Source organism: Sus scrofa, chromosome 12, assembly GCF_000003025.6.
Source record: "Sus scrofa isolate TJ Tabasco breed Duroc chromosome 12, Sscrofa11.1, whole genome shotgun sequence".
Taxonomy (NCBI): Eukaryota; Metazoa; Chordata; class Mammalia; order Artiodactyla; family Suidae; genus Sus; species Sus scrofa.
Window position 1 is genome coordinate 14,817,148 of NC_010454.4, and position 26,469 is coordinate 14,843,616.

The 26,469-nt window shown below is 47.0% G+C and overlaps 1 protein-coding gene across 1 annotated transcript in view; it reads left to right on the forward strand.

The window, feature by feature from the left end:
- The window catches only part of TEX2 (testis expressed 2), a 102,326-nt gene that overhangs the window by 52,694 nt on the left and 23,163 nt on the right, over window positions 1–26,469 (forward strand). Inside the window, 6 exon segments of the mRNA XM_021066767.1 lie at window positions 8,233–8,433; window positions 9,665–10,004; window positions 11,254–11,442; window positions 11,445–11,500; window positions 20,143–20,289; window positions 25,395–25,494. Of these exon segments, the coding sequence (XP_020922426.1) occupies window positions 8,233–8,433; window positions 9,665–10,004; window positions 11,254–11,442; window positions 11,445–11,500; window positions 20,143–20,289; window positions 25,395–25,494 (1,033 nt within the window).

The window sequence follows — 26,469 nt, forward strand, 5'->3', positions numbered from 1 at the left end:
TTTTAACCTTTTATAAAAGCTGTATCACATTAGAACATGTATATAAGTAAATGTATATATTGTAGGAATATACTCAAAAAATTTTAGCTGATATGATGTGTGAGCTAAGGCTTTTAGGCTACTAATTTATTTGCTTGCTAATCTATTATACTTTCAACACTTATTGTTAATATGACTTAATATTTATCATATATTAACATAAATCAGACCTTAATTATTTCATTGGTTCATCTGATATGTTATTCTTCTAATTTACATGCTTGTTATCTCCTGCCTGTCACTGTCTGCCCATGCATATACTTGAATTTGCAAACTGCTGCCCTAAAGGATAGGAAAAACTAGAATAAAGGCCATTTTCACAGGCAGAGTCTGTGGCTTTAGCCCAGACTCCAGTGCTTCTAGTGACACTGCCGTGAAGGTGACCTTGAAGCAGGCAGTTGGAGGATGTGGAGAGTATTGATGCTGGTACTTCCCTCCCTTAATGGACTTTATGTTTAAGACAGTGTCTTCGAGCAGCATTTATTTTGAATGTTGACTATTCACTTGAGGCTATCATTCGTAGTGTGAATTCGGTGTCTGTAGGCCTGTCTGTCTGTCATTTTGGGTAAAAGCAATTTTGTATGTAAAGTTCTGTAAACTTTAACAGACTATTCCTGCCTTGTTCCCAAAGTTCATGATCTGTGATACTGTTTTAACTGGTGCCTCTAGTTCTGAACCATTAGTGATTCAAAAAGGGTTTAAGACTAGCAAAGAGAAAATCCTATTTATGTCTTCGTTTGGGGGACGAAAGAAAAACAATCACATTTTTGTGTGCTTCCGAGATGATTTTCAGCAGCAGGGGCCTCACTCAGTTCTTATGTTTAAGAAGATAAACATGTTCTGGCTCTGTTCTTGTGTATAGGATTTGCTCCTTCCCTAACAGACTAGATGAAGGACTGATGCAGGGGATCTGAGTGACAGGCAGCCTCAAATGCCAGCACAGCCAGGTGACAGCAGGTGTCAGCCCAGGCACCCCTTGCACTAAAGATAGATCCCCATTGCTTCCTCAGCCAGAAGGCCGGCGCTTTTCTCTGGTCAGCTCAGCATCAGGCTGACCAAGAGAGCATTGGCCTTGACCTCCTGATTGGCCCTGTAACTGAAAGTGAGCATGGGGGTAGTTCTCCCAGACTTTACTATTTTGCAAAAGGTTAATTGTAGCTTTTAATCTTTCCAAGTATTAAATGAGTCCCTTTATAGGTTGTGGTTTGTACTTTGAGCCAGACTGGCTTCTAAGTCCATTTGAGAATTGAAGAGAAACCCCTGACCTTTTACAGATCAGATCATAGGACCAGTCTGTGGGCCAGACAGCTGCAGCCCAGCTGACTGGGTCATTGTCCCCCAGAGGCGTTCACTGTCTCCATTTTAACAGATCCAGTGTCAGAAAGAAATGAGGCTTGTCTGAGTCGCTTTAGTGTGGGTTGAGAGCATCTCTGAGTCCTTTAGTTGAGCGGAGAAATGAAATGATTGCTCACTGTGTCTACACCTCTTTATACCCGCCCCCAAGTCCCATAACAAAACAAAGTTGGAGAAATATCTTACTTGAAGGGATTCAGGATTAAGAACAGGGTTTAGAACAGCTGAGCAGTGGACGGTTGGGCACCATATGGGGAACACGATGAAGGCCTTGGAGTTGCTGCACTGGTATCAAAAGGTAATCAGGAGTTCCCATGCGACTCTGCCGGTTAAGGATTTGGTGTGGTCACTGCTGTGGCATGGGTTCAGTCCCTGGCCCGTGAACTTCTGCATGCCTCAGGTGCAGCCAGAAAAAAAAAAAAAAAAGTAAAAAGGAAACAAAGATAATTAGGGTTTGCGCTGAGTTTGCTTTCTTCAAGGGCAACCTGGTTTCAGGTCAGTAGGGGTACATTTGGGGGCAGAAGAGGGAACTCTGTTCTGAGAAGTCGTGCCTGCCCACCTCTCAGCCTGAGCCTCCCGACGGCCAGCTTGCATCCAGGATGCCTGATGGATATGGGTCAAGTGGCAGCCCTTGTGATTCAGGCTTTCCTATCAAAGCTCGTAATGTCCCAGAAGGACCCCTACGAAAGATTGAGGACCTCTCTCTCTGCTGTAGATAAGAAGTGGCTAATTCAGTTTCTGTCCTGAAAATCTTTAACATTTTTTACTCTTTGGTGTCTTACTGAGGTTACTTATTTTCTTGTTCTGTGCTCTTTGATGCAATTATAATTTGGTTTTTCTTTTTGGGATCAGTGACCAAGTCTTCAAAGTAAACTCGAGTTCCTGTTGTGGTGAAGAGGAAACGAATCTGACTATTATCCATGAGGATGCGGGATCAAACCCTGGCCTTGCTCAGTGGGTCGGGGCTCTGGCGTTGCCGTGAGCTGTGGTGTAGGTCGCGGACATGGCTTGGCTTGGATCCATCGTTGCTGTAGCTGTGATGTAGGCCGGTAGCTACAGCTCCTGTTGGACCCCTAGTCTGGGAACTTCCATGTGCCAGGCATGTGGCCCTAAAAAGCAAAAAAACAAACAAACAAAAACCCAAAACAAAAAACCCTCAAAAAACAAAGTAAACTCTACAGCTCCCTGCACTTACTCTCAGCTCGTTCTTTTGCTTCTCCCCACCCATGCAGCTACATCTATATCTGCAGGCTGTAATGGGCCAGTCTGTCCTACCTTGTGCTTTACAGATTTTATTTAATCCTCACAGCCACCCTCTGAATTAGGCTACATTTATGTATTCAGTGAACAAACATTTGTTACAAGTGTGATTATCTCCTGGAGTTTATATTTGAGTAAATCATAGTTAATAGATACAGTGATAGGAAAGTAACAGAAGACTGAACCCAGGTGATCAGGGAAGCTTCCTGGGAGAAGCGTCCTCTTAGTCATACCTGGGAGGTGACCAGGTATTAGCCAAACTAAAGGGTGGGCTGTGTCATGGAGATGGAGTGGGCGCTGGGACCTTGTAGGCAGGCCCACTTGATCCAAGCTCCAGATTTGCCACTCCATAAACCACCTTTCCTTTTTTTTAGCCATTCTCTGGGCAAATCACTTAACCTCTCTCATCACTTTCCTCACCTGTGAATTCATGGGGAATTGGCAGAAGTAAAGAAGATGCTTGTGAGAGACAGGATCATAATATGAGCTTAAACACCAGCTGTTATAATGAATATTGATATTGGTATTTTAAAAATAATATGCATAAGATTTGTTCCTTTTCTCTATGCAGGTTGTATCTCAATAAAGTACTGTTAGTGTGGGAAAAAAGCCATCACAACTCAAGCAGGGTGTGAGGTGGGGACCAGGGAGGCATGCAGCTGGGAAGTGAAGCATGCAGCTGGGAAGTAAGGCGTGCAGGACCCTTTTACAGGTGAGAAAACCCAGGGTTTAAGGCGAAGCCGAACGTAGTGGTAAGTGGTGAAGCCAGGATTGGAACGCGATTGTGTCAGACTCTTAGCATTTCTGCTAATGGCTGAGGGTTGGTTTCAGAGCAAGTGTTCTGACCAGCAGTCTTGTAATCAAGTAGGACCAAGGATCCGGGCTCATTTACGCTAACAAATGATTGTTCACAATAGACGTGCAATTCAGATCCTGATTTGCGGGCTGTATTTACTTGGTTTTGGCAGCTGTGGACTTTAGCCTCTGATAGATAGATTTTTAATACAAAGAAGAAAGTGGTAGTGCAGGAAGGAGGAAATGTGAAGATAAAAGGGAAGGAGAAACCACTGGTGCCTTTGAGTTTGGAGCGCAGCCACTGGTGACGCTGCAAGGATGGGGGTTGGGAGGAGGAGGGTCAAGCCAGCCCCAAACCTACCTGGGAGAGGGGAGTTTGGAGTCCCTCCGGCTTTCCCAAGGAAAACCATCCTCCTGGACCTCTTCCGAGGCCTGCCCCTGCCCCTCACCGCTGTCTCCTCTGGTGGGGCAGGTTTTGAGCTGTGGAGGGCTGGAAACTCTAAGAACAAAACTTGAGGGGCGGTTTGTTAGACTGGTGCAGAGGGATGGCTCTTCACCTGAGCGAGCCTGCATGTGGATGAGCTGATGCAGGGTTTGCATCGCAGAACACGCACCTGTGCCTTATCTTTTCTACTAAAAATCAAGGGAACAAGCTAAAACTGTTGTGTGAGTTTCTTCACAAATTGAGTATCATTTATTTATGTATTGGCCTGCACTCATGGCATAGGGAAGTTCCTGGGCCAGGGATCAAATCCAAGCCATGGCTGTGACCTGTCTACACCACAGCTGCAGCAGTGCTGGCTCCTTAACCCACTGTGCCACAGCGGGAACTCCATAAATTGAGTATCCTTTAATGATCTCATAGAACTACAAGAGTTTTTTAAACAACTTTCGTCTTTTACCTAGATTATATTTCTTATTCCTGAGTTTTTAATATTCAATGTTGCCTTTTTAAAGGGGTTTTGAATTTCTGAAACAGAATGTTTGCTCTGCAGATGGCTTAGACTGTCTTCTCGTTTAGTTATGTGAAGCACGTTCTAACACAGCAGAAACCTGCATGTATTGGAAGTGTCATTAGGAGGAAAGAGGAGGTTTTTGACCATTCTGGTTGAGCCCAGTGTCTAGGTCTGAAAAGCCGGAACCCAGGAATTGAGTGTGGGCTGTCCAACAGAGTAGCCACCATGTGGCCATTGAGTGCTGAAGTGTAGCTACTTTGAACTGGGAGTGCTCGAAGTGTAAAACGCATGCTGGATTTTGAAGACTTAGTACAAAACAAAGGGTGTAAGATCTCATTAATAATTTTTAGTATTTATTTAATGTTGAAATGATAATTTGGATACATTAGATTATATAAAATACATTATTAAAATTAATTTAACCTGCTTTTTTCTATTTTAGTGTGGCTACTAAACAATTTAAAATTACATATTTTCATGATGCACATTTATGGCTCACATTATATTTCCATTGGATAGTGAGTGCCTCCCTTGACAGTTCTGCATTTTCTGACTTAGCAAAGAAAAAATGAAAAGCAGTTGGAGAGAAACAACCTTTTATTCCTAAATTTCTTTTATTTGTACATCAAATAATCTGTCCAGTCTCAGGAGTTTTGAAAAGGGAAAATTCTCTGAAAATGAATCTGTTTCTCAAAGATGGTTCTGTTATTTGAGATAACTTCGTAATATAATTGTCTTTTTTTCCCTTCAGCCTTTCTAGTCTGTTAGTAACTGGATAATAAGTGTAATGCTGGGAGTTCCCATCGTGGCTCAGTGGTTAACAAACCCGACTATTATCCGTGAGGATGCGAGTTCAGTCCCTGGCCTTGTTCAGTGGGTTCAGGATCTGGCATTGCCATGAGTTGTGGTATAGGTCGCAGGTGTGGCTCGGATCCCGTACTGCTGTGGCTGTGGTGTAGACTGGCAGCTACAGCTCCGAGTGGACCCCTAGCCTGGGAACCTTCATATGCTGCAGGTGAGGCCCTAAAAAGAGAAAAACCCAAAACCCCCAAAATTGAATGAAAAAATGTGCTTAGTTCTACAGTTAAAAAAAAATAAACCCACCCAAACTGATGCTCTGACAATGCAGTCCCCTTCAGGCCCCACTGTGCTCTGTATCACGTGTCCCTTTTTGCTTCATCGTTCTGATATTGTCGTTTCTTTACAAACACCTAGATTACACCCTCTTCCATGGCCACTGGTGACTCATCTGGCATTTTTAAATAGATGCCATGAATCACTGGGAGGAGGGAGAGAGATTCCTAGTTTATGCAAAAAAAATCTACTAAAAGCTATACATCTATAGCATTGGCTAATAAATTTCACACATACACACACACACCCAGTGACAAACGTGTGTTTGTCCATTTTGATTTCCAGTAACGCTCTTTATGGTTACTCTAGTGGGGTCAAGGGTGATGTAGTGAAGCTCAGTTCTTCTCTACTGTTTTAGGAGTACCGTTGTGTCGAGAATCATGTCTTTTTTTTTTTTTTTTTTTTTTGTCTTTTTGCCATTTCTTGGGCCGCTCCCGCGGCATATGGAGGTTCCCAGGTTGGGGGTCTAATTGGAGCTGCAGCCCTTGTACTTCGCCAGAGCCACAGCAACGCAGGATCCAAGCCGCGTCTGCAACCTACACCACAGCTCACAGCAACGCCGGATCGTTAACCCACTGAGCAAGGGCAGGGACCGAACCCGAAACCTCATGGTTGCTAGTCGGATTCGTTAACCACTGCGCCACGACAGGAACTCCTGCTTTTTAGGGCGTGTGGAGGTTCCCAGGCTAGGGGGTTGAATCGGAGTAACAGCCAAAACCACGCAGGATCTGAGCTGCATCTGCGACCTACACCACAGCTCATGGCAACACTAGATCCTTAACCCACTGAGCGAGGCCAGGGATCGAATCCGAAACCTTACGGTTCCCAGTCAGATCCGTTTCCGATGCACCACAATAGGAACTCTTTTTTTTTTTTTTTTTTTTAACATGTTTTGATGAATGAGTAAAAGAGAATTTGAGAGTCCCTCACCTGCCAAGGCTCGCAATTCAGGATTTTAGTGTGGACTCAAATACTCACCATGGAAATGGCTATTCCTTGAAAAGAATGGCTTTCCAACTCCACTGTCATGACCTTCAGCACTTCTCTGTTCATTTCAAAGACATTTATAAGATGAGGGGAGTGGGAACATAGTAATTAAAATTCCCAGGAGGCATATCTTCTGAAAAAGTACTGTGGGGCTGGCAGAGTGTTAAATAATGAATACTGCTTACAGCTATGAGACTAGCTTTAGCACAGTTTTACTGTGTGTTAGGTGTCTGTTGTTCATACACTTCAGTATCTTTGCTCTTTGTAAAAATCAGTGTGAGTACACATATTAATGGTCAGAGGGAACCTGGAACACAACTTTATTCATTTAAGTTACTAGGTATCTTTGAATTTTGACATATTGTTGATCATATCTATGATTTATTTAATGCCTAAGTCCTGGTCATCTGCTTTATTATGTGATTTTGCTGAGATAGAAATGAGAGGTGGTAGGAAGTCCCATCGTGGTATGATGGAAACGAAACCAACTAGGAACCGTGAGGTTGCGGGTTTGATCCCTGGCCTCACTCTGTGGGTTAAGGATCCGGTGTTGCCTGCTGTGAGCTCTGGTGTAGGTCCCAGACCCGGCTCAGATCTGGCATTACTGTGGCTGTGGTGTAGGCCGGTGGCTACAGCTCTGACTAGACTCCTAGCCTGGGAACCTTCATACGCCTTGGGTGTGGCCCTAAAAAGACAAAAGACCAAAAAAAAAGAAAGAGAGAGAGAGAGAGCTGGGGAGTGGTAGGCATTTTCTTGAGTCCTAGAAGGGTTACATGAGTTAATATGGTCTGTGAGGAGGTCCTGCTGTGGCACTGTGGGTGAAGAATTCGGCTGTAGCTGCTTAGTCTCGCTGTGGAGGTGCGGGTTTGATGCCTGGCCTGGCACAGTGGGTTAAAGGATCAGTCCTTGCCGCAGCTGCAGCAGTGCTGCTGTGGCTCGGATCCAGTCCTTGGCCCAGGAACTTCATATGCTATGGGTGCGGCCATATAAAAAAAAAAAAGGTGTGAAATTTCACAGATTGTTTACAGGTGGGCTGAGAAGAGGGCCTGCGTGGGATTACTCAGTCCAGACTGAGTGGGATTACTCGCCCCCAGAGGAGGTCAGGCCAAGGGACTTCTTCTGTTTACGGGAACAAAACTTTAGAGTTTCCTGACTTGCTTGTCAGCTTTTTTTTTTTTTTTTTTTTTTTTTTAAAGGAAAGAAACTTTCATTATTTAGGAAAATGGACATTGCCATTTCCCCCCAAACCCAGCATACCAAATTACTCCTCAGCACCAGTGATCCTCCAGCTAAGCAGCTTGTCTCAGCAACCTCTTGTCATGAAGAAATTGATAAGGCATTCCCATCGTGGCTCAGCAGAAACGAATCTGACTAGCATCCATGAGGACACAGGTTCAATCCCTGGCCTCTTTCAGGATCAGGCATTGCTGTGAGCTGGGGTGTAGGTCACAGACTCGGCTCAGATCTGGCTTTGCTGTGGGTATGGCTTGAGCTAGCAGCTACAGGTCCAATTCAGCCCCTAGCCTGGGAACTTCCATATGCCACAGATGTGGCCTAAAAAGCAAAATTAATTAATAAAATAGATTGATAACTTGCATCATAGTCAAGTTTGGTTTCAGTGTCCTGAATAACAGAGTGGTCATCATTTTCATATCACATCAGGTGTCTGTTTATTCTCACTTTACTAATGGAAGTTTTTCTCCATCAGGGGTGGATGAATGAGATTTACAACTATGATCCAGAAACTTACCATGCCACGTTGACACATTCGGTCTTTGTTCGACTTGAAGGTGGGACCTTAAGACTTTCAAAGCCCAATAAAAATATATCCAGGAGGGCAAGCTATAATGAAACAAAGCCAGAGGTCACCTACATCAGCCAGAAAATCTACGACCTCTCAGACAGCAAGGTGAGCTCAGCTAATTTTGGAAGATTAGACAGATGAAAAGCATATGGAATCTTGGTTGCTTTGCTGTATTTTTCCCTTGAAAAGGTTGTGTGTGTTTGGTTAAAGTATTAATGTAGCTTAGAGCAGTACCTCTCAAACCTTAATGTGAATATGAATCACCTTCACCTGAGCATCTTTTTTAAATGCAGAATCTGATTCATCGGCTATGAGTGGGACCTGAGAGTCTGCATTTATGAGCTCTCGGTCCATGGACCACACTTTGAGAGGCAGAGGCATTATATACTCTTCTGACTTTGAGTTAATGTTTTCAGTCAAACAAAAACTACATGCGGTGCTAGGGTAATAACTGATGGGGGCTCTATAAATCTGACAATTATGGGTATGCAAAGTGCTTACACTTTGATAAAAGTATTATATACTTCAGTTTTTAAGAAATGTAAATTATTTCTTATTCCAAAAAGCTACAGGTTCTCTGTTCTTCTTATAACTCATGTGGGTGATATTTGAGTTTCCCTAAAATGGCAAGTATTTGAAGTTTTTTTGTTTTTGTTTTTTGTTTGTTTCCTTTTTAGGGCTATACTTGAGGCACATGGAAGTTCCCAGTCTAGGGGTCGAATGGGAGTTGCAGCTGCTGGCCTGCAACACAGGATCTGAGCCACATCTGCGACCTACACCACAGCTCATGGCAGTGCCAGATCCTTAACCCACTGAGCAAGGCCAGGGATCAAACCCACATAGTTGGGTTTGTAACCCGCCAAGCCACAACATGAACTCCTGAAATAGTTTTTTAATAAATCCATCCTTGAGGTTAATAAACTTGAGCTTCCCATCAAGATCTAGTTTGGTAAATGTTTTTTTCCCCCAGCTTAAGTTTGGCCCAAGGTCATTAAACTCAGCTGATGATAATCCACTAAACCATCACTGTGCTGCTGTTACCTGAAAAGCATGGGTTTTGGAACTCTTGCAAAATTCTTGAACATCTACTTTTTGGGATGATTTTGAAGAGTAAGTCATTTCTATAGTCATGCTTTTTTTGGCCATACCCACAGCATGTGGAAGTTCCCAGGCCAGGGATTGAACCTATGCCACAGCAACGAACTGGGCCGCTGCAGTGACAACTCTGGATCCTTAACTCCCTGTGCTATGAGAGAACTCCTAATGTTTTTTTTTTTCTTTTTTTTGTGTAGCCAGTTCTTAATTCAGTGTATAAATCTTGTCCCTTTCTCTGTAGGTTTATCTTGTGCCTAAAAGTTTGGCTCGAAAACGAATCTGGAATAAAAAGTACCCCATTTGTATCGAGCTTGGTCGACAAGATGACTTTATGTCTAAGGCCCAGCCCGATAAAGAGACTTCTGAAGAAAAGCCACCAGCCGAGAGAGAGCTGGGAGGCGAGGACCCTAAGAAGCCACCCCACCCTCAGGAGAGAACAAGATCTGGCCAGCGAGATCAGATCCTCTATCTCTTTGGGAGAACTGGCCGAGAAAAAGAGGAGTGGTTTCAGAGATTTATTCTGGCATCTAAGCTGAAGTCAGACATCAAGAAACCACCTGGCGTCTCTGGAAGCAAACCAGGTGATGACACGTGCACTAAATGCTTATGTATTTTTAAGGGGCCAGTGGGAGGATTGAGAGAGATTCCCAGGTGGGGAAGGAAGGAAGCCTACCCTGAATTGATGACTGTCTGCCCCCCAAGGTGTGGTCATGGATCATTTACCTTCTAGGCTGATCACTGCAGTACTTGGTACTGAATCATTTAACCCATGATAGAACCATTTACAGATGTATAGGGGTTTTTTTTTTTTTTTTTTTTTTTTTTTTTGCCTTTGTTCATTCCTTAAGAACTGTATTTATTTTTACTTTTGTGGCTCCTCTGAGAGAAGCAGCAGGGGAACCCTAGTTATAAGAGGAAGGTCTGTGAGCAGGTGGCTCATGCTCTAGAGCTCCTGGCCTTCGACATGGCCTCCAAGTCCAAGGTTGCCATCAAAATGCAGAATCCTTGGCCTCCTGACACACTGCATTTGCATTGCTCACCATGCACCTCTGCTCATTTCCTCTGCCTCGTCCCGTGTACTCTGCCTAAAGAATCACTGAATCTCTCATTATCCTCCAGACCTACCATGCCCTGTCATTGCTTTTTGCATATGCTGTTCCCTCTACCTGGAATGCTCTTCCCTCACTTAGGCCAGGAAAATGCCACCTGTTTCTTCAAGAGGCAGTTCAGAGGCCCCGACCTGTGAAAGTCACTGCTGGGTACGCGCCTCCCAGTTCTCTTGGGCGGAGGTACCACCCTCTTCTTTCTGCCCTGAAAGTCCTTTAGTCGCACTTTAGTTCCAGTGCCTGTTACAGAAATTGTGATTTATTTGCTTAAGTGCAGGGATTGTGTATGTCTTATGCTTGTTTTTAATGTGGAGGTGGCCCAGAGCAAGGGCTTGAGAAGAATATGTGTTGAATGGAAGGTGGCGTGTTTGGAATTGCCATCAGCTGTGGATAGACAGCTCTCTGCCCCCTTTCCTTGTGCCCTTTGGGGTGTGTCAGTCTTTTATTAGACCTCAGGAAGAAAAAGGTAGCTACCAGATACGTATCATGGCTCCCAGGACTCCAATTGTCTGGAGGAAAAACAAAAACTGTTCTTAAAAAAATATCTTTTGTTACAATGGAAGGTATCTTTCAGGATGGGAAGTAACTGTATACATATTTTTTAAACAGTCACTCAGCATTTTAGCTGCTTTTCAGCTGAACCCAGTGCAGTTTGTCCTGTGTTCCATTTACTTTGCAGCCACCCTCTTCATCTGTATTAACAGCCATCACTTCTTTACTCCAGGAGTTTTGCCCTCACACAGCAGACACAGCAGCCCCTCGGGGCACCTGACCCACAGCCGCAGCAGCAGCAAAGGCAGCGTGGATGAGATCATGTCCCAGCCGAAGCAGAAGGAGCTGGTGGGCAGCGTGCGGCAGAAGATGCTTCTGGACTACAGTGTGTACATGGCCAGGTGTGTCCCCCAAGAAAGCCGAAGCCCCAAAGGAGCCCCGTGGAGAGTGCGGAGAGCAGCCCCACAGCTGGGAAGAAGGTAAAGCTGGCTGCCTGGGCGTGGCTTTTCTGCTCTTATACTCATTTCTTCACGAAGAAGCCTTCGAGTGCCTCTTTCATACCCAGCCCTCTTCTAGGCATTGGAAACAGCGATGCACAAGGCAGATGAGGGCCGAGCTCTTAGGAAGCTTGATCCCTAGTCCAGGAGACAGGAAGCAACGAACCTCAGGTGCTGATAAGGATTAAAATAAAGCCAAATGAGGGAGGGTGGAAATTGGCCAGAGCTGGTTTAGATTGACAGCCGAGGAGGGCCTGAGGATGTGACCTTTGGGCAGAGACCTGACCAAAGTGAGGAAGTGAGCCCTGGTGGTCTGTGTGGGAGGGACATTTCAGGTGTGGGAGCAGAAAGTACAAGGATGTGGCCGGAGAATTCAGGGAACCGTGATGAGGCCAGCGTGGGTGACAGCAAGGGACAGAGAGGCAGTGGGGCCTCATCAGATCCATACCTCGTCAGATCAGATCATGTGAGGCCCGGGGAGGGTTTTGAGTAGGGAGTAGCGCTGATCTGATTTGAGCTGAGAAAGATAAGTGGCTCTGCAGGGAGAATGGAGAACGGCAGGAGGAGGAAGAGAGCCGGTCACAGGGGTGAAGGGGCTGAGATTGAGGTGGTCCGAGCAGCTGTGAGAAGTGGCTCCTGAGGGAGAGAACCAGGCATCGAGGCGTGGCCTATGGAAATTCCCAGGCCAGGGACTGAATGTGAGCCACAGCCGCGGCAATGATAGATCCTTTAACCCACTACACCAGGCCGGGGATCGAACCCGTGCCTCCAGAGTGACCTGAGCCACTGCAGTCGGATTCTTAACCACTGGTCCTCGGTGGGAACTCCGTGACTGTATTTCTGTTAACAGGAGGCTTTGGTGCCTTCCTATTTGTGCCTCCGCCTTTATTCATTCCGTTGACTCCTTCACTCAGCCTGTATGGCCCAAAGAGACCGTATACCTTTGCTGGCCTCTGACCCACTGCCTCCGCCTCTGACCCAAGTAGACCTCCCTCTGAGCTAGAGGAGTGTAATAGAAAACTCTTCCAGAAGTGTCCTGTTCACCACCAGTGCATCCCACTCGCCACAGGTCCTTTTCTTGCTAGGCTTTCAGGGTCGGAATTCTATCAAACTCTGGAGAGTTGTGTGTTGTAAGAAAATGATCTAATAAATAATGCTTGCTTTTTAAAAGAGCTTCATAAGTTAAAAAAATGAAAAAAAAACAAAAAAGCAAAACTTTTAGGGAATTCCCAATGTGGCTCAGTGGGTTAAGAACCCGACTAGTGTCCCTGAGGATATGGGTTCGATCCCTGGCGTCACTCAGTGGGTTAAGACTCTGGCAGTGCTGTGAACTAACTGTAAGGTGTAGGTTGCAGATGCAGCTCGGTTCCCGCATTTGTAGGCCTGTGGGTACAGCTCCACTTCAGCCCCTAGCCTGGGAACCTCCACATGCCATGGTGTGGCCCTAGAGAAAAAAAGAGTTTGAGGACATTATTTCCTCAGTGTGCACTGCTTGTGCTTGTCTCACAGAACCCGTGAGTTCTCTGGACCTCTGGACCTCACGACCTGGCGTTGCCCTCGTTGGGTCTCTGGTACAAACCCTTTTTTTTAATTTTTGCCATTTCTTGGGCTGCTCCCTCGGCATGTGGAGGTTCCCAGGCTAGGGGTTGAATCAGAGCTGTAGCCGCCCGCCTACACCACAGCCACAGCAACGTGGGATCCGAGCCAAGTCTGTAACCCACACCATAGCTCACAGCAACGCCGGATCCTTAACCCACTGAGCAAGGCCAGGGGTCAGACCCGCAACCTCATAGTTCCTAGTCAGATTCGTTAACCACTGAGCCATGATGGGAACTCCCAAACTTTTTTTTTTTAAATAAGTACTTGGCACTTACCTCTTTAAGCACCCAAACCTTTTTTTCCTCAGAATAATAAGAAAGATCTTTAAAAACCACTTCCTGGCCCCTTTAGGCATAGCAGGCAGGATGATTTAATCTTTTCTGGGTATCTAAAGACTCAGCACAACACACGGAGATTCAGGCCTATCCTCAGGCAGGGCTTCTGGTGGTCAGAAGGCCTTTTGCCCCTGGTTTGAGCCGTCCCAGCCCACAGACTCTGTACCTTTTTCTGTCTGTAGTCTGTTGGCTGCTGCTGCTGTGTGTCCTCATTCCCTCTCCTTGAGTGCTTGTCCCCATCTCCTACCCCAGCCCTCGAATTAATGATTCTAACCTGCATTGGCTGCGAAACTGGAGAGTCAGAATTGTGTGAACAGAGACAACTGTCTTTGAAAGAGGGCCTTTTGAAGAAAGGGCATGAGCTTTAGTGCTGGGCTTCCACGTCCACTTGGCCTGCCTGAAGCATGTGTGGGCCACATCCTGGCTCTCAGGGCTGGTCTGGTGGTTAAAATGGTCATGAATAAGGTATAGGTGTATGTTTTAGTTATTTATTGCCACGTAACAAACAGTGCCAAAAGGAATGGCTCAAAACATTAACACTGATTTATTTTGCTTACCAATTCATAATTTGACCAGGCTTAGCAGCAAAGCCTTCTCTCTGCTCCATGTGGTGTCAACTGGGGAGGCTAGCCTGGGGGCTGGAGGACCTGCTTCCGAGATGGCACTCTCATGGCTGGCGAGTAGATGCTGGGTGTTGGCTGGGAACTCAGCTAGGGCTGAAGGCTCAGGGCCTAAGGCCTCAGTTCCTTCCCAGCGTGGTGACTGGGTTCTAAGTACAAGTGTCCCTAAGAGAAAAAGCCAGGTGGGCCCGTATTGCCTTTTATGACTCAGTCTTGGAAGTGAAATAATGTCACTTCGTTCATGCTCTATCAGGCAAAGTTGTCCAAAAAACCCTCCCAACTTCAAGGAGGGGGCAGATTCCACCTCTTGTTGAAGGAGTAGCAGTTTCTTAGAAGCGTGTCTAGGATGGGACAAGTATGGTGCAAGTATCATTGCACCATTTCGGAAAATAAGATCTGCTGCAGGAGTTCCCAGTATGGCTCAGTAGGTTAAGGACCCAATATTGTCTCTGTGAGGATGCAGGTTCGATCCCTGACCTTGCTTAGTGGGTTAAGGATCCAGTGTTGCTGCAAGCTGCAGCGCAGGCCACAGCTGCAGCTCCAGTTTGACCTCTGGCCCAGGAATTTACATATGCCACAAGTGTGGCCCTAAAACAAAACGAAACAATCGACTGCAGTGTTTCTGTAGTCCTTTGATTGCTTTTCAGGCTTTCCCTTTACTGATGTATTACAGTGGAGATAGTTCTTTACTAGTTTTATTTCTTTTTAATTTTGCAGTTTGAGCAAATGAAGATCTTCCTCCTTACTCCCATCTTTGATTTTCTTTCCTGTGCACATGACGCATTAACGTAGTTCCAAAAGCCAAAGCCATACAAAGACATACTCAGAAAAGTGCCATCTGCCCCGCCCGATTCCTCCTCTTCGTCCACGCCTTTCCCACTCCCCTCCCCCCGGTGGTGAACCAGCCTCCTTAGTCTCTGGGTTGATTTTGCCTCCTGTCTTACTGGAAGGTGGTACACTATGGATACTCACTTTTTTTTTTTTTTTTGTCTTTTGTCTTTTGTCTTTTTATTGTTGTTGCTATTTCTTGGGCCGCTCCCGTGGCATATGGAGATTCCCAGGCTAGGGGTTGAATCGGAGCTGTAGCCACCGGCCTACGCCAGAGCCACAGCAACGCGGGATCCGAGCCGCGTCTGCAACCTACACCACAGCTCACGGCAACGCCAGATCATTAACCCACTGAGCAAGGGCAGGGACCGAACCTGCAACCTCATGGTTCCTAGTCAGATTCGTTAACCACTGCGCCACGACGGGAACTCCAGGATACTCACTTTTTTAACTTACCAGTACATTCTGGAAATCCCTCCACACAGTTCATAGATATCTTCCCTTCCTCTTTTTTTAATCCCCTATTTCAGCCACACCATGGCATATGGAAATTCCTAGGCCAGGGATTAAATTTCAGCCATAGCTACGGCAATGACAGATCCTGAACCTACTTTCCCAGGATGAGGACGGAACTGGCAGTGCCGCAGAGACAAGCTGGATCACTAACCCACTGCACCACGGTGGGAACTCCCTCTTCCTCTTGTTTTTAAGCAACTGAAGACTGACTCTGTTGTGTGACTGTTCTAGGGCATATTCAGTCTCTCATGTGGGCATATAGTTTCCAATTGCAAACGGTGCTGCACTGAACAACTTTGTGTATTTTTGTGATGTTGTGGGTATATCTTCAAGGTGAAATCTTAGAAGTGGGATTGCTGGACCAGAAGGTAAACTCAGTGTGGTTTTGCTAGCCGTTGCCCAAGTCCTCTCCGGGTTGTTTCTTCAGGTCCTTATTGCCTCTGATACCATGAGTCCAAGCGGGACTCAAAGGGCTCAGCGACACAAAGGAACCTTTGACAGCTCTTCAAATTACACTGTCACTTCATCAGTGTGGGCCACCCCCAGGAGCTTATGCAGGGGAGCATGCCCCCTCCTCTTCTATAGAGGGACCTTGGGATAAGCTCCAGCCTTTGCCCTAGCCGTTCCACCCTAAGCCCCACCCTGCTGTTGCCTCTTACAGGCCATGTTCAAAGCATCTCTTACCCTGAGGGTTCCAGGTCTAATGGCACCTTCCACGCCTTTGGCCTCCTCTCTCACACATTGCCTAGTGCTAAACTAGGTCAGGAGCTGAGTGGGGCCACTGGTGCTCAGGAGCCAAGCCAATGTTAAAAACCCTCAGGGAGTTCCCTGGTGGCCTAGCAGTTGGGGATCCAGTGTTGTCACTGTTGTGGCTTGGGTCACTGCTTTGGTGTGGGTTCGATCCCTGGCCCAGGAATTTCTGCATACTGCATGCATGGCCAAAAAAGGGGAGGGGGGGAGAATTAAAAAAAACACACACAAAAAACGCTCAAAGATAATTAGTAAGTATAGGCTAGATTTATTTTAAACCATGTTAAAAAACTTTTGGTAGCTATTCTTACCCATAATAATTAAAAACATTTTGGGGTATTCTGCATATTGAAATCACTTTGGAGCTCAAAATTAGCATTATAAAATACCACCATTTTTGGAGGAAAGGCCTGATTCTCCAGGTGTTTAGTGGTTAGTGGTCAGTGATTAGTGATCAGTGGCTGAGCCCTGACTTGCCCTTGTGACTGCTCTATCTCACAAACACAGGCTGTACCAGCCTCTGAAGTCCCCAAACGCCTGTGATCTTGGCGCCATTTTCTCTCTTCTCAGGCAGCTTAACTTGTGGATTAGTGAGACCTCGAGACTGGCTGAGGAGACCCAGAGCTTTATCATCTGGTCGAGGTGGTCTGCTTGGTTTGAGGAGGAGATATAAATAGTAATTAAGAAAACGAGGGAGTTCCCACTGTGGCTCAGTGGGTGAAGAACCCAACATAGTCTCTGTGAGGATGCAGGTTTGATGCCCGGCCTTGCTCAGTGGGTTAAGGACCCGGCATTGTCCCGAGCTGCATTGTAGGTCGCAGATGTGGCTCGGATCCCGTGTTGCTGTGGGATTATGGATGTTTTCCACAGCAGATACGCTCATTTTCATAATTGGGAAACAGCTGACAGTGGAGGGTCTTGCGCTGTGCCCTCTCTTGGACCATGCAGCCCTTGGTGAAACTCTTGTGGTACCAGATTGTGTGAGGCCAAACCTTAGCAGCAAAGCCACTGAACTCTCTCTGTCCCCAAAAAGGTTTCCTGGCTATTTATATTAAAAGGAAAAGTTATGCCACAAAATTAAGTAAATCTGTATTACCTGATTTTTACAGGCTAGTTTTTAATAAAATATCTCCCAAGAGCTTCTCAGACAATCATGAGAGCCTTCTTTCAACCTCAGGCCATTGAACTCTCCAGACTTTATTTCGGAGGCCATTTACAGACACTTACCCTTTCTAAGTATACAGCTTTTGTTGAAGTGGTGAAATGAATCTGCTTCTCACATTCCTTCCTGCAGCCTAACAGCAGCGTTAAGAAATGTATGTTCATTTATAGTTGAAGGTCTTAAATTTTTATAACTTTGATTGGAAGTGAGTTCTCTCTAGCAGCCTGTTGAATCCAGATTTTGTTCATAAGGCTGCTTTGATGCATTGTCCATGTTCTGCTACTCGGGGATTTTTCTTTGTTCCCAGTGAGTCTGTGGAGAGAAGCCTGTGTTAGAAAAAGGAACTGTTGAAAAGGAAAAACAACCTGCTTGTCAGTTATTTCAGAAATTTGTTTCCACATCATATGCCTCTGGCTTGGACAAAAATTGTGAAATAGCCTTTGTTTCATGCTATTTTGTGTTAAACCTGTTTCCTGTGAATAACTGGGTTGTGAGGCAAGGTTAGTAAAGGGTCAGCTCTCCCACATGAGAAGGGAAAGAGGGAGTCTGAGTGGAGCATGTGCCGCCCTGCGTGGGCAGCATCTTGGCACTGCCTGGATCCCTGGGGGAGAGGGCCTTGTCCCTGGGTGACAGAAGTCTTCGTAGATAATCTGATATGACTCAAAGACAGTAACCTCAGAAAAGCTAGATCAGATCATCTCGGGGGTGGGGCGCAGATGTTCAGGCAGAGAGAAAAGAGATTCCAAAAGACACATAATTTGTGCGCCTGAGCGCCCCCTGGGCATGGACCTCCACTGGTCCATGCAGGACCGGGTGGGGGCGATGCCTTGGTTAGTATCAAGACATTAACAGCATGAGAAGAGCACAGAGAGGGTACCTATAGCCATTTAGAAAGAGCCGTGTCTTCTGAAATGCCATGACCAAAACGTAGTATTCTTTCAACCAGAGTTGAATTTTTTTTGGAGAGGGGGGCTGTGCCCACAGTATACAAAAATTCCCGAGCCAGGGATTGAACCCGCACCACAGCAGCAGCAATGCTGGATCCTTAACCTCCTGCACCACGAGGGAACTCCAGATTTTTTTTTTTTTTTAATGAGACTCACTGACATTCATAAAGTAGAACTTTGAAAACACTCAAATTTGAAGGACTCGTAGAACACAGACTATCCCCACTTACATGCAGTAACATTAGATTGAAAAAGGGCAGGCAAACCCCCAGGCACAAACTCTGACAAGACCAGAGCATAGGTAGTTGTGAGGGAGTCTGCCAGGTCCTGCACAAGTTCAGTGACCAGTTCAGCTGGGTCAGACCCTAAGGATTCCAGGCTTCAGAAAAATCATGCACAAGTACCTGCCATAGGCCTTTAGAGCCCTCACAGGTCATCAGATCTTTAGTTGTCAAGTTCACGAGCAGCCACCAGGGTACTCTGCCCTGGCCTGGGCCACAGCTGTGCCGGGGCACAGTCACGGACGCCCACAACAGACATCACCGGTATGAGCCGCAGGTATGGAGCACAGGGACAGGGAGGCATCCAGGGGGCAGGACAGATGCATTTGCATAAACCACAGAGGGAGGAGAAAGGGTGGACAGTTCATAGGTTCCTGCAATTCTAGTTCTTTTGGTCTTTGCTTTCTGAGGCTCATTGTTTCTATAAGGCAGTCATCTAGTTAGAGACCTCGAGACCTTGGTCAAGGGACTGGTCTGTCACACCAGGGGCCAGTCACACCCCATTCCTCCCACAGGACAGAGCAGGTAGGGGGTAGGGAGGAGGCTGTGAGTCAGGCTGTGCTGATAAATTAGGGGCCTCGGGCAGGGCACTGAACGTTCCGAGTCTGTTTTCTCCTAAGACAGACGTAAAGTTGTGTCTGGGGTTCCGTGGGAGGTAAATGAGGGAACTTGAGAAGGAGGCCTATTGTGGGGCCTGGCATGAGGTCAGTGGACACTGCCAAGCATCACCTGCACTGCCACACCGTCCGTGCATGTTGCAGCTGGGTCTGCCTTCTGCTTCACCCCGACCTGGCCCTCTCCAGGCAAGAGTCCATAGTCTTGGAAGCTGGAAACTAACAAACAGGGTTTGCTCTTTTCCCACCTCGCACATTGGCCACGATGGGTATTTCAAATGGATTGTAGCAAGTGGAGGTGAGGCCTGGGATATTTCCCTTGTTTGAGATGGGTGAGAACAGCTGTAGGAATTTCACAGAATTCCTCTCTCTAATCTGGGACTTGGGTCTCAGCCTCACCTGTTCATCACATCAGTGAGAGAGCTTCTAAAAATTCTCATACCCACTTAAATTAGTATCTCTGAGTTAGGACCCAGACACCAGTCTTTCTAAGCAGCCCCCTGCTCTTCACTCAGCAGAAGCATGACTTCACAAGAGTCAGACTGAAGGTGAGAATCCTGGGCATTGAGCAACGCTGGGGCTGCCTGGCGAGACCACCTTGACTTTTTCATGTCCTGGGAACTTTAGCTGAGAAAGATAGGCAGACAGGACGTTGATGCAGGATGTTGGTACCAAGCTAATTTTGGGGGCCCAGGGTGAAAAAGCTGAGCTAATTGTATAAAGTATTAGCTGCTTCACAGGAAGACGGGTAGAAAAAGAAAACAAAGAGGAGTTTCTATCTGTGATGGTAGCTTTTGTTTCTTTTTTCTGTTCACTGACATAATGTGGGACTTGTAATTCACAGGGAAGAAACACGACTCACGCGGGCGCCCTCTCCAGAGGGAGGGACCTTCAGTGACTTTATAAAAATAAGCACCTGTCTTGTTCTCCAGTTACTTTCTAGCTAATTTTGGTCCCTTTTCTTGTTGCCAGTTGCCAGAGGCTCCACCATCTGAGGAGGAAGAACAGGAGGCCTGGGTGAATGCCTTGCTTGGAAGAATGTTTTGGGACTTTTTAGGAGAAAAGTACTGGTCTGATCTGGTGTCTAAGAAAATCCAAATGAAGCTCAGCAAAATAAAGGTATTGTTTTCCACACAATAGGCTTCCAGTTCATCACGTTTAATTTCTGGAAGTTTTGTACCATTATACCCTAAGTGAAAAATAATTTGGTTTAAAGCATATAACAAATGGGAGTGGTAAATTCTTATCATATAAATGTGGGCTGTAACCTTAACCATATGATTAGCTCCATCTGGGATTTAGCGAATGTTCCTGTTTACTTTTTTTCTTTAGTTATCCTCATTGTTGTCCCTTGTAGGTAATAATTCAGAATTTCATTTGGGTAATATGATCTTTTGTAGCTAGTTTGTTAAACAGAATCCTATTATCTTTTGTTTGTTTTTTGTTTTGGTTTTTGTTTTGGTTGAACCCACAGCATGGGGAGGTTCCCAGGCCAGGGATTGAATCTGAGCCACAACACTGACAATGCCAGATCCTCAACCAACCACTAGGCCACCAGGGAACTCCTAGAATTCTGTTACCTTTAAGTCAGCAATGAACTTAAATTGTATGTCTGGAGAGCCCACCAGCCTCACAGTCTTGCCATGTAGCATATGCTCTGAGGAAAATGCCAGACTGCTCAAGACCTCTTTCCCAGCTCCCTCTCAGAGCTGGGAACGTGGCATTGCACTCCAAATGTATCTGCATTTGACCTTTACTTCCGGCCAGATGGTATTTTATTTTGGGCTCTCTCTGCTCAAGAAACAGTCCTGGTCTGCTATAGGCCCAGTTGGAAGTGAGTTGAAACTTGCATAAGTCTTTACATTTGCCACTAAGTGACGCATTTAGTGTCACCTCTGCCAACCCAGAGACCTTATTTCAGTTACTTAGAAGTAAGTTTTGATCCAGTGAAGACCCAACCAAGGAAGAGTCGCTGTGGCCCCCAGGTCTCCACCAAGAACTTGCACACTCAGCTGCTTAAGTCAGTGGATCTTTTGGGGTCATAGATACCCTTTGAGAAGCAGAAACATATGGATCCTTTCCCTAGAAAAATGCACTGTGACTCAGAAATTTGCCCACGATTTCAGAGAGTTCAAGGACTCCAGATTTAGAAAACTGTGAGCTATGGTAGTACCACGCTAGAAGGGAAGTGTGGGCATGGAGGAGCCTTGATTCCTCTCTTTCCTTTGGCTAAGCGACAGAGCCTTCCTGGCCCCGTCAGCTCTCTGCCACCATGGCCCAGTGTCCTCCCTTCCCCGGGCCCTGATGGAGCATCGGCTTGCCTGCGATTTTGAGGTGGAATAGTCGGGCCAGGGGGTTGGGAGGGCTCTGTTGACAAGGGTCGGCCTGTTTATGTTGTTTGGGTGAGTCGAGCCTTGAATGGTCTGCTAGCCAGGTCCCTCGGGTGAGCAGGAAGCAGCCGTGACCCTCCAGGTTTGGAGAAGAGAGGCCAGCAGCCAACTTGAAGCTCACTCAGCCTCCTCCCCCTTTTGGAACATGATGGAAGGCTTGAGTTCCTGGGCGGAGGCACAGGGTGTGGCTGTTGCAGCTCTTTTCCCAGAGACTGTGTCCTTCAGCAGCAGGGCTGCAGGTCCTGGCACTGTGTGACAAAGCAGGGCCCGCCTGAGCTCCCAATGGGACACTGCTTTCCCCATTAACACGTGTTCCCATCCAGACTTGGGGAGGGCAGTGCCCCACGCTCCTCTCTGGCTCTGGGAGTTCACGGGGCCTCTGCCCCGACTCCTGGTGGAGAACCGGGAGCTCCCTCTACCCACAGGAGGTTGAGGAAAGCCTTTCATTTCCATCTTCTCCCTTTGCTGGCCATGGGGGCTTTTGCAGGGCACAAACTTCAACTCCTTTTTGTTCTTAACGTCAGGCAGGCTGGGAGGTTAGGATGGAGAAAAGTGGCCATGACCCAGCAGCATCAGCAGTTTGGAGACTCCCTTCACTGCCAGTCTCAGCACCTCCCACCCTCCACCTGCCCTGAGCTGCTCCCCTGGAAAGCGCCCTGCAGGCCAGAGGGACCCTGGCAATGGAATAAGCAGGAAGGCAGCAAGATAATGCTGAACCTGCCACCACTCCTGCCAAAAGGACTTTACTCTCACCAAGTATCACAGTATCCCTGGGAAGGGCTAGTCCTTAAACCTAGTAGTGAGTATTGGTTAACAGCTAGTCTAGAGTCAGAATGGCTGGAGGAGCCTGAGCTTTGCCCTGTGACAAAGATTCCCTGTCTCCCGGTCTCCTTGAAGGCCTGCCACATGGAGAGCTCTTGGCTGGCCTTGCCCTGCCATCTCAGACTGTCACCCTCACCCGTGATAATGACTCATGTTGTGGAAAAGCGGCCCTGTGTGTGTATCTGGTACCCAGTGATGGGTTTAAAGCAAGCTGAGTTGCTGCCCAGCAGCAAATACACCCTGGGCCTTGGCCAGCTGCTCTGACACCACTTCAGAGCCCTCAGCAGCTATGGCCCCTGTGCCCATGTCAGCAAATGCTGCTGTTATTGCATGAGGCTTCTAACTCAGCCTCCACCAAGCTAGAGAACACCCAGTCCCCAGCTGAGTTTTCCCAGGAGGGTGAGAGCACACAGTGTGGGTTCCCATCTCGCTTCGGTGCCCTTTGGCTGGAAAGAAGAGGCTGGGTGGGAAGAGCGGGAAGGGGCGTGAGCTGGCCTTGCCTTTCCCCACAGGACAGGAAGGAAGCCTCTCCAGGGCCTGGTCCTGAGAGTTTTCATTCAGATCAGAGATCTGGGCACGGACGGGGTGGGGAGGGAACATTTGTTAGAAATGTTCTAGAATCTTGGAGTTGGGTGCTCAAGTGAGTAAGTAGGAAATGTGCTGCTCATCTCCCCTCTGCCTTCGCGAACCCCTGCCAAGCTTTTCTCAGGACCTCCACCCCCACCCCCCACCCCCACCCCATTCCTTCTGTTCCTCCTTGTCTTAGGTCCCGCCTCAGGCCCTTGCGGGGGCTCCGGGGAGCAGGATGGGATGGGGTGGGAGGCTAGACTGGCACAGGAGGGTCTCCGTGTTCCTCTGTCTGCATTCACTCGCCTGGCTCCATGTCCACTCCTGTTCCCATGGAAACTGGGCGTGATCCTGAAACACTGGGTATTAGGATGACAATTAGACAAAAAGGACTGGGGCAAAGGCGCACAATTTTGGCTACATTCATGGCCAAGTAGCATTGTGCAGGCTGATCGGGAGGCCAACCACCACATGAGCAACCACCAATTCAAAACTGCACATTTGAATACTGTCTCGAGACAGGTTTTGTCCATCTCAGACATCATAACCTCTTTTTTTCTCCCCTGTCTTTTTAGGGCCGCACCCACGGCATATGGAGGTTCCCAGGCTAGGGGTTGAATTGGAGCTGTAGCCGCTGGCCTACACCACAGCCACAGCAATGTGGGATCTGAGCCATGTCTGCAACCTACACCACAGCTCACAGCAATGCTGGATCCTTAATCCACTGAGCGAGGCCAGGGATTGAACCCCATCCTCAGGGATGCTAGTTGGGTTCGTTAACCGCTGAGCCACAATGGGAACTCTCATAACCTCTTTAAATTAACACCTCCATCCCCCCAAAAATTCAGAGATGAAGTTCTCTGACTGGCAAATCCTGAAAATATATGTTTCTCTGCACAGAAGCAGCTGAAGAGGTCCAGCCAAAATAGGCAATAAATCCATGCCTGGCTAGATGCTACTTCATTTCATAAGAAATGTTTAGCATATGTTCAGATTTTTTTACACTCTTAATTATATTCTAAATTTTACAGAATTATTCTAATGTTCAATTTGAGCAGTTCTCATGAGAATAAGAAAATTCTGGAGGAAGAGAAAAGAAGGACTTGCCGGATTTAAAAATGTATTTTAAAGCTACAGTAACAAAAGCAGTTTGATACTGGTAGGAACAGAGTGCTCACTATAGACTCCAGTCCACTGGGAAGCTCATATTGAGAGGCGCACTGCAGGTCAGTAGGGAAAGATTTGGTTGTTCCAAAAAATAGGTTATTGACACCTGACTAGCCACTGGGAAAAAAATTAAAGTGGATCCCTGAATCCTAATTTTAAAATTAGGCATGGACTAAAGATCTTTTTTAAATATACGTACCCATACATAAATCCAGGTGGAGGAAACAGATGTATTCTTTGCTCTTGAGGTGAGGTATGAATTTCTAAGCATGATACCAACACTCTTGTTAGTTCCTTTAAAAGATCTACCGACAGCTATATCAGTTGGGGTCCCAGCAGGAAACAGACGGCACCCTCCAATGGAGTAAGCTTGGGGGAGAGTTTAATAAAGGGAGGATTTGTAAAGGTGTGGGCCAGGGCAGCACCCCGGGGCTGGCAGCAGTCAGGGACATTGCCAGGCCCTGAAGGGGCAGAAGCCGGAAGCGGTTGCCCAGACTTGGCAGGGCAGCTGTGTGGAGAGGGCAGCCTGTCTGACAGGAGCTGTGGCCTTCAGTGGAGGGAAGGGACAGATGACCGGATTTGTACCTCCGTGCACCTCCCTGCCACTGGTGTGTCCCAATGGCCAAGCCCGACCAGAAGCCAGAGGGTGAGAGAGTCCGTTGATGAGCTTCCTGCAGACCAGCCTCTCAGGGTTTGGCGAGGAACTCGAAGCCAGGGGGAAAAGGGAAATATCCAGCATGGGGTCAAAGGGTGTGATTTTTTTCCCCCCCAAGGATTTTAATACAAGAAACGTTGTAGGGGTTTCGTACCTCCTTGCTAGCAGTCTAAGAGAGGGCCATTGCCCCAGAGCGTCAGCACCTCCGGCATCATTAACCTGGCCAGCCTGGCTGACGCCTAGTCCGTGGGCTGCTCTCTGGCCCAGCTGGCCCAGCACCACTTCTCGGAGGAGCCTTCATGGTCCTCCTTCTCTAAAGTGCCCCGGCCTCGTCTGTCCCATTACCCACCTATTTTCTCTGAGACACTGATCACTCTATGACATTAGATTATTTGTCTACTTATTTATCTGTTTCTGCCCCTTCAATATAAACCCCATGAGAGCAGGGACCTTGCCTGTCTCATCCATGGCTCTGCCTGTAGGACGATGCCTAGTATGCGGTATGCGCTCCATACATTTTGGTTAAGTAACGGTTTCCCAAAACCTTGACCATCCGAGAGTACGCGGACCTCTGTTTGCCAGGTCGCCAGCGCTTCTCATTGTCCTTTACTTCTCTCCTCCAGCTCCCCTACTTTATGAATGAGCTGACCCTGACGGAACTCGACATGGGGGTAGCTATGCCAAAAATCCTTCAGGCCTTCAAGCCTTACGTTGATCACCAAGGTAACTCTTAGTTGACTCGAGAGAGGAATTGAGCAGTTGTACAAGAGTTAAATTGTTTCCATCGATGCAGACTGATATCAGGGCTTTGTGATGGAGGGAGTTGGGGCTTTTTTAACAGTCTCTTTCCTGTTGCCTGTCTTCAGCCTTGAACTGATGGGGAGTAGATCAGGACTCCCCCTCCTCATCCTTCTAGGTTTCTGGCTCCTCACAGGTCCTCCTTCAGCCCAAAGATGCCCACATGGCACCTAGCGGGGCCTGAGCTTTTGTGTGACCTGGCCCTGGATGGCCACAGCCCTTGCGTGTGCACCTGCCCAGCCCTGGACTCTTGTTTTCTTCTCTTTTTTTGGCCATGCCCACAGCATGTGGAAGTTCCCAGGTCAGGGATAAACCCCTCGCCACAACAGTGACCCAAGCCATAGCAGTGACTGTGCTAGATCCTTAACCCACTGCGCCACCAGGGAACTCCCCAGCCCTGGCCTCTTGCCAGGAGCTGCCCCTCCTCAAAAGCATTCCATCTTTTACCTTGCCCTGACTTCCAGGTTGCAAATTCTTTGAGCTTCATGTTTTATATTTTTCTGTTCTCTATCACTCCTGGTAGGTACTCAGTATTTGAAAAATGAAGACCTGCATTGTCAGATAATATTTTGAGAGTAAGGCTCTCTGCTGGAGGGAAATTCTCGGATTTGGTTTTTAAGACATGATACCTAACATATTATTTATGCCTGCTTACGTGTGTGTGTGAGAGAGAAGTTGATTAGAAGTGTGGAGAGAGTCAATAAAATTATGATATAAAGATTTGTGTCTATTTTATGGCACCTTGGCAGAAAATTTAGTGTCTGTGAGTTTGGTGAAAAGAAGAATGAACTAGGTAGGCAGGAATAATCCACGAGCAAGAAAGGAAAAACCTTCCCATCGCAGAAGTATTTACTTCTTTGTAAATATCCCTCTCCAAATGAGCTTAAACTGGATTTACAT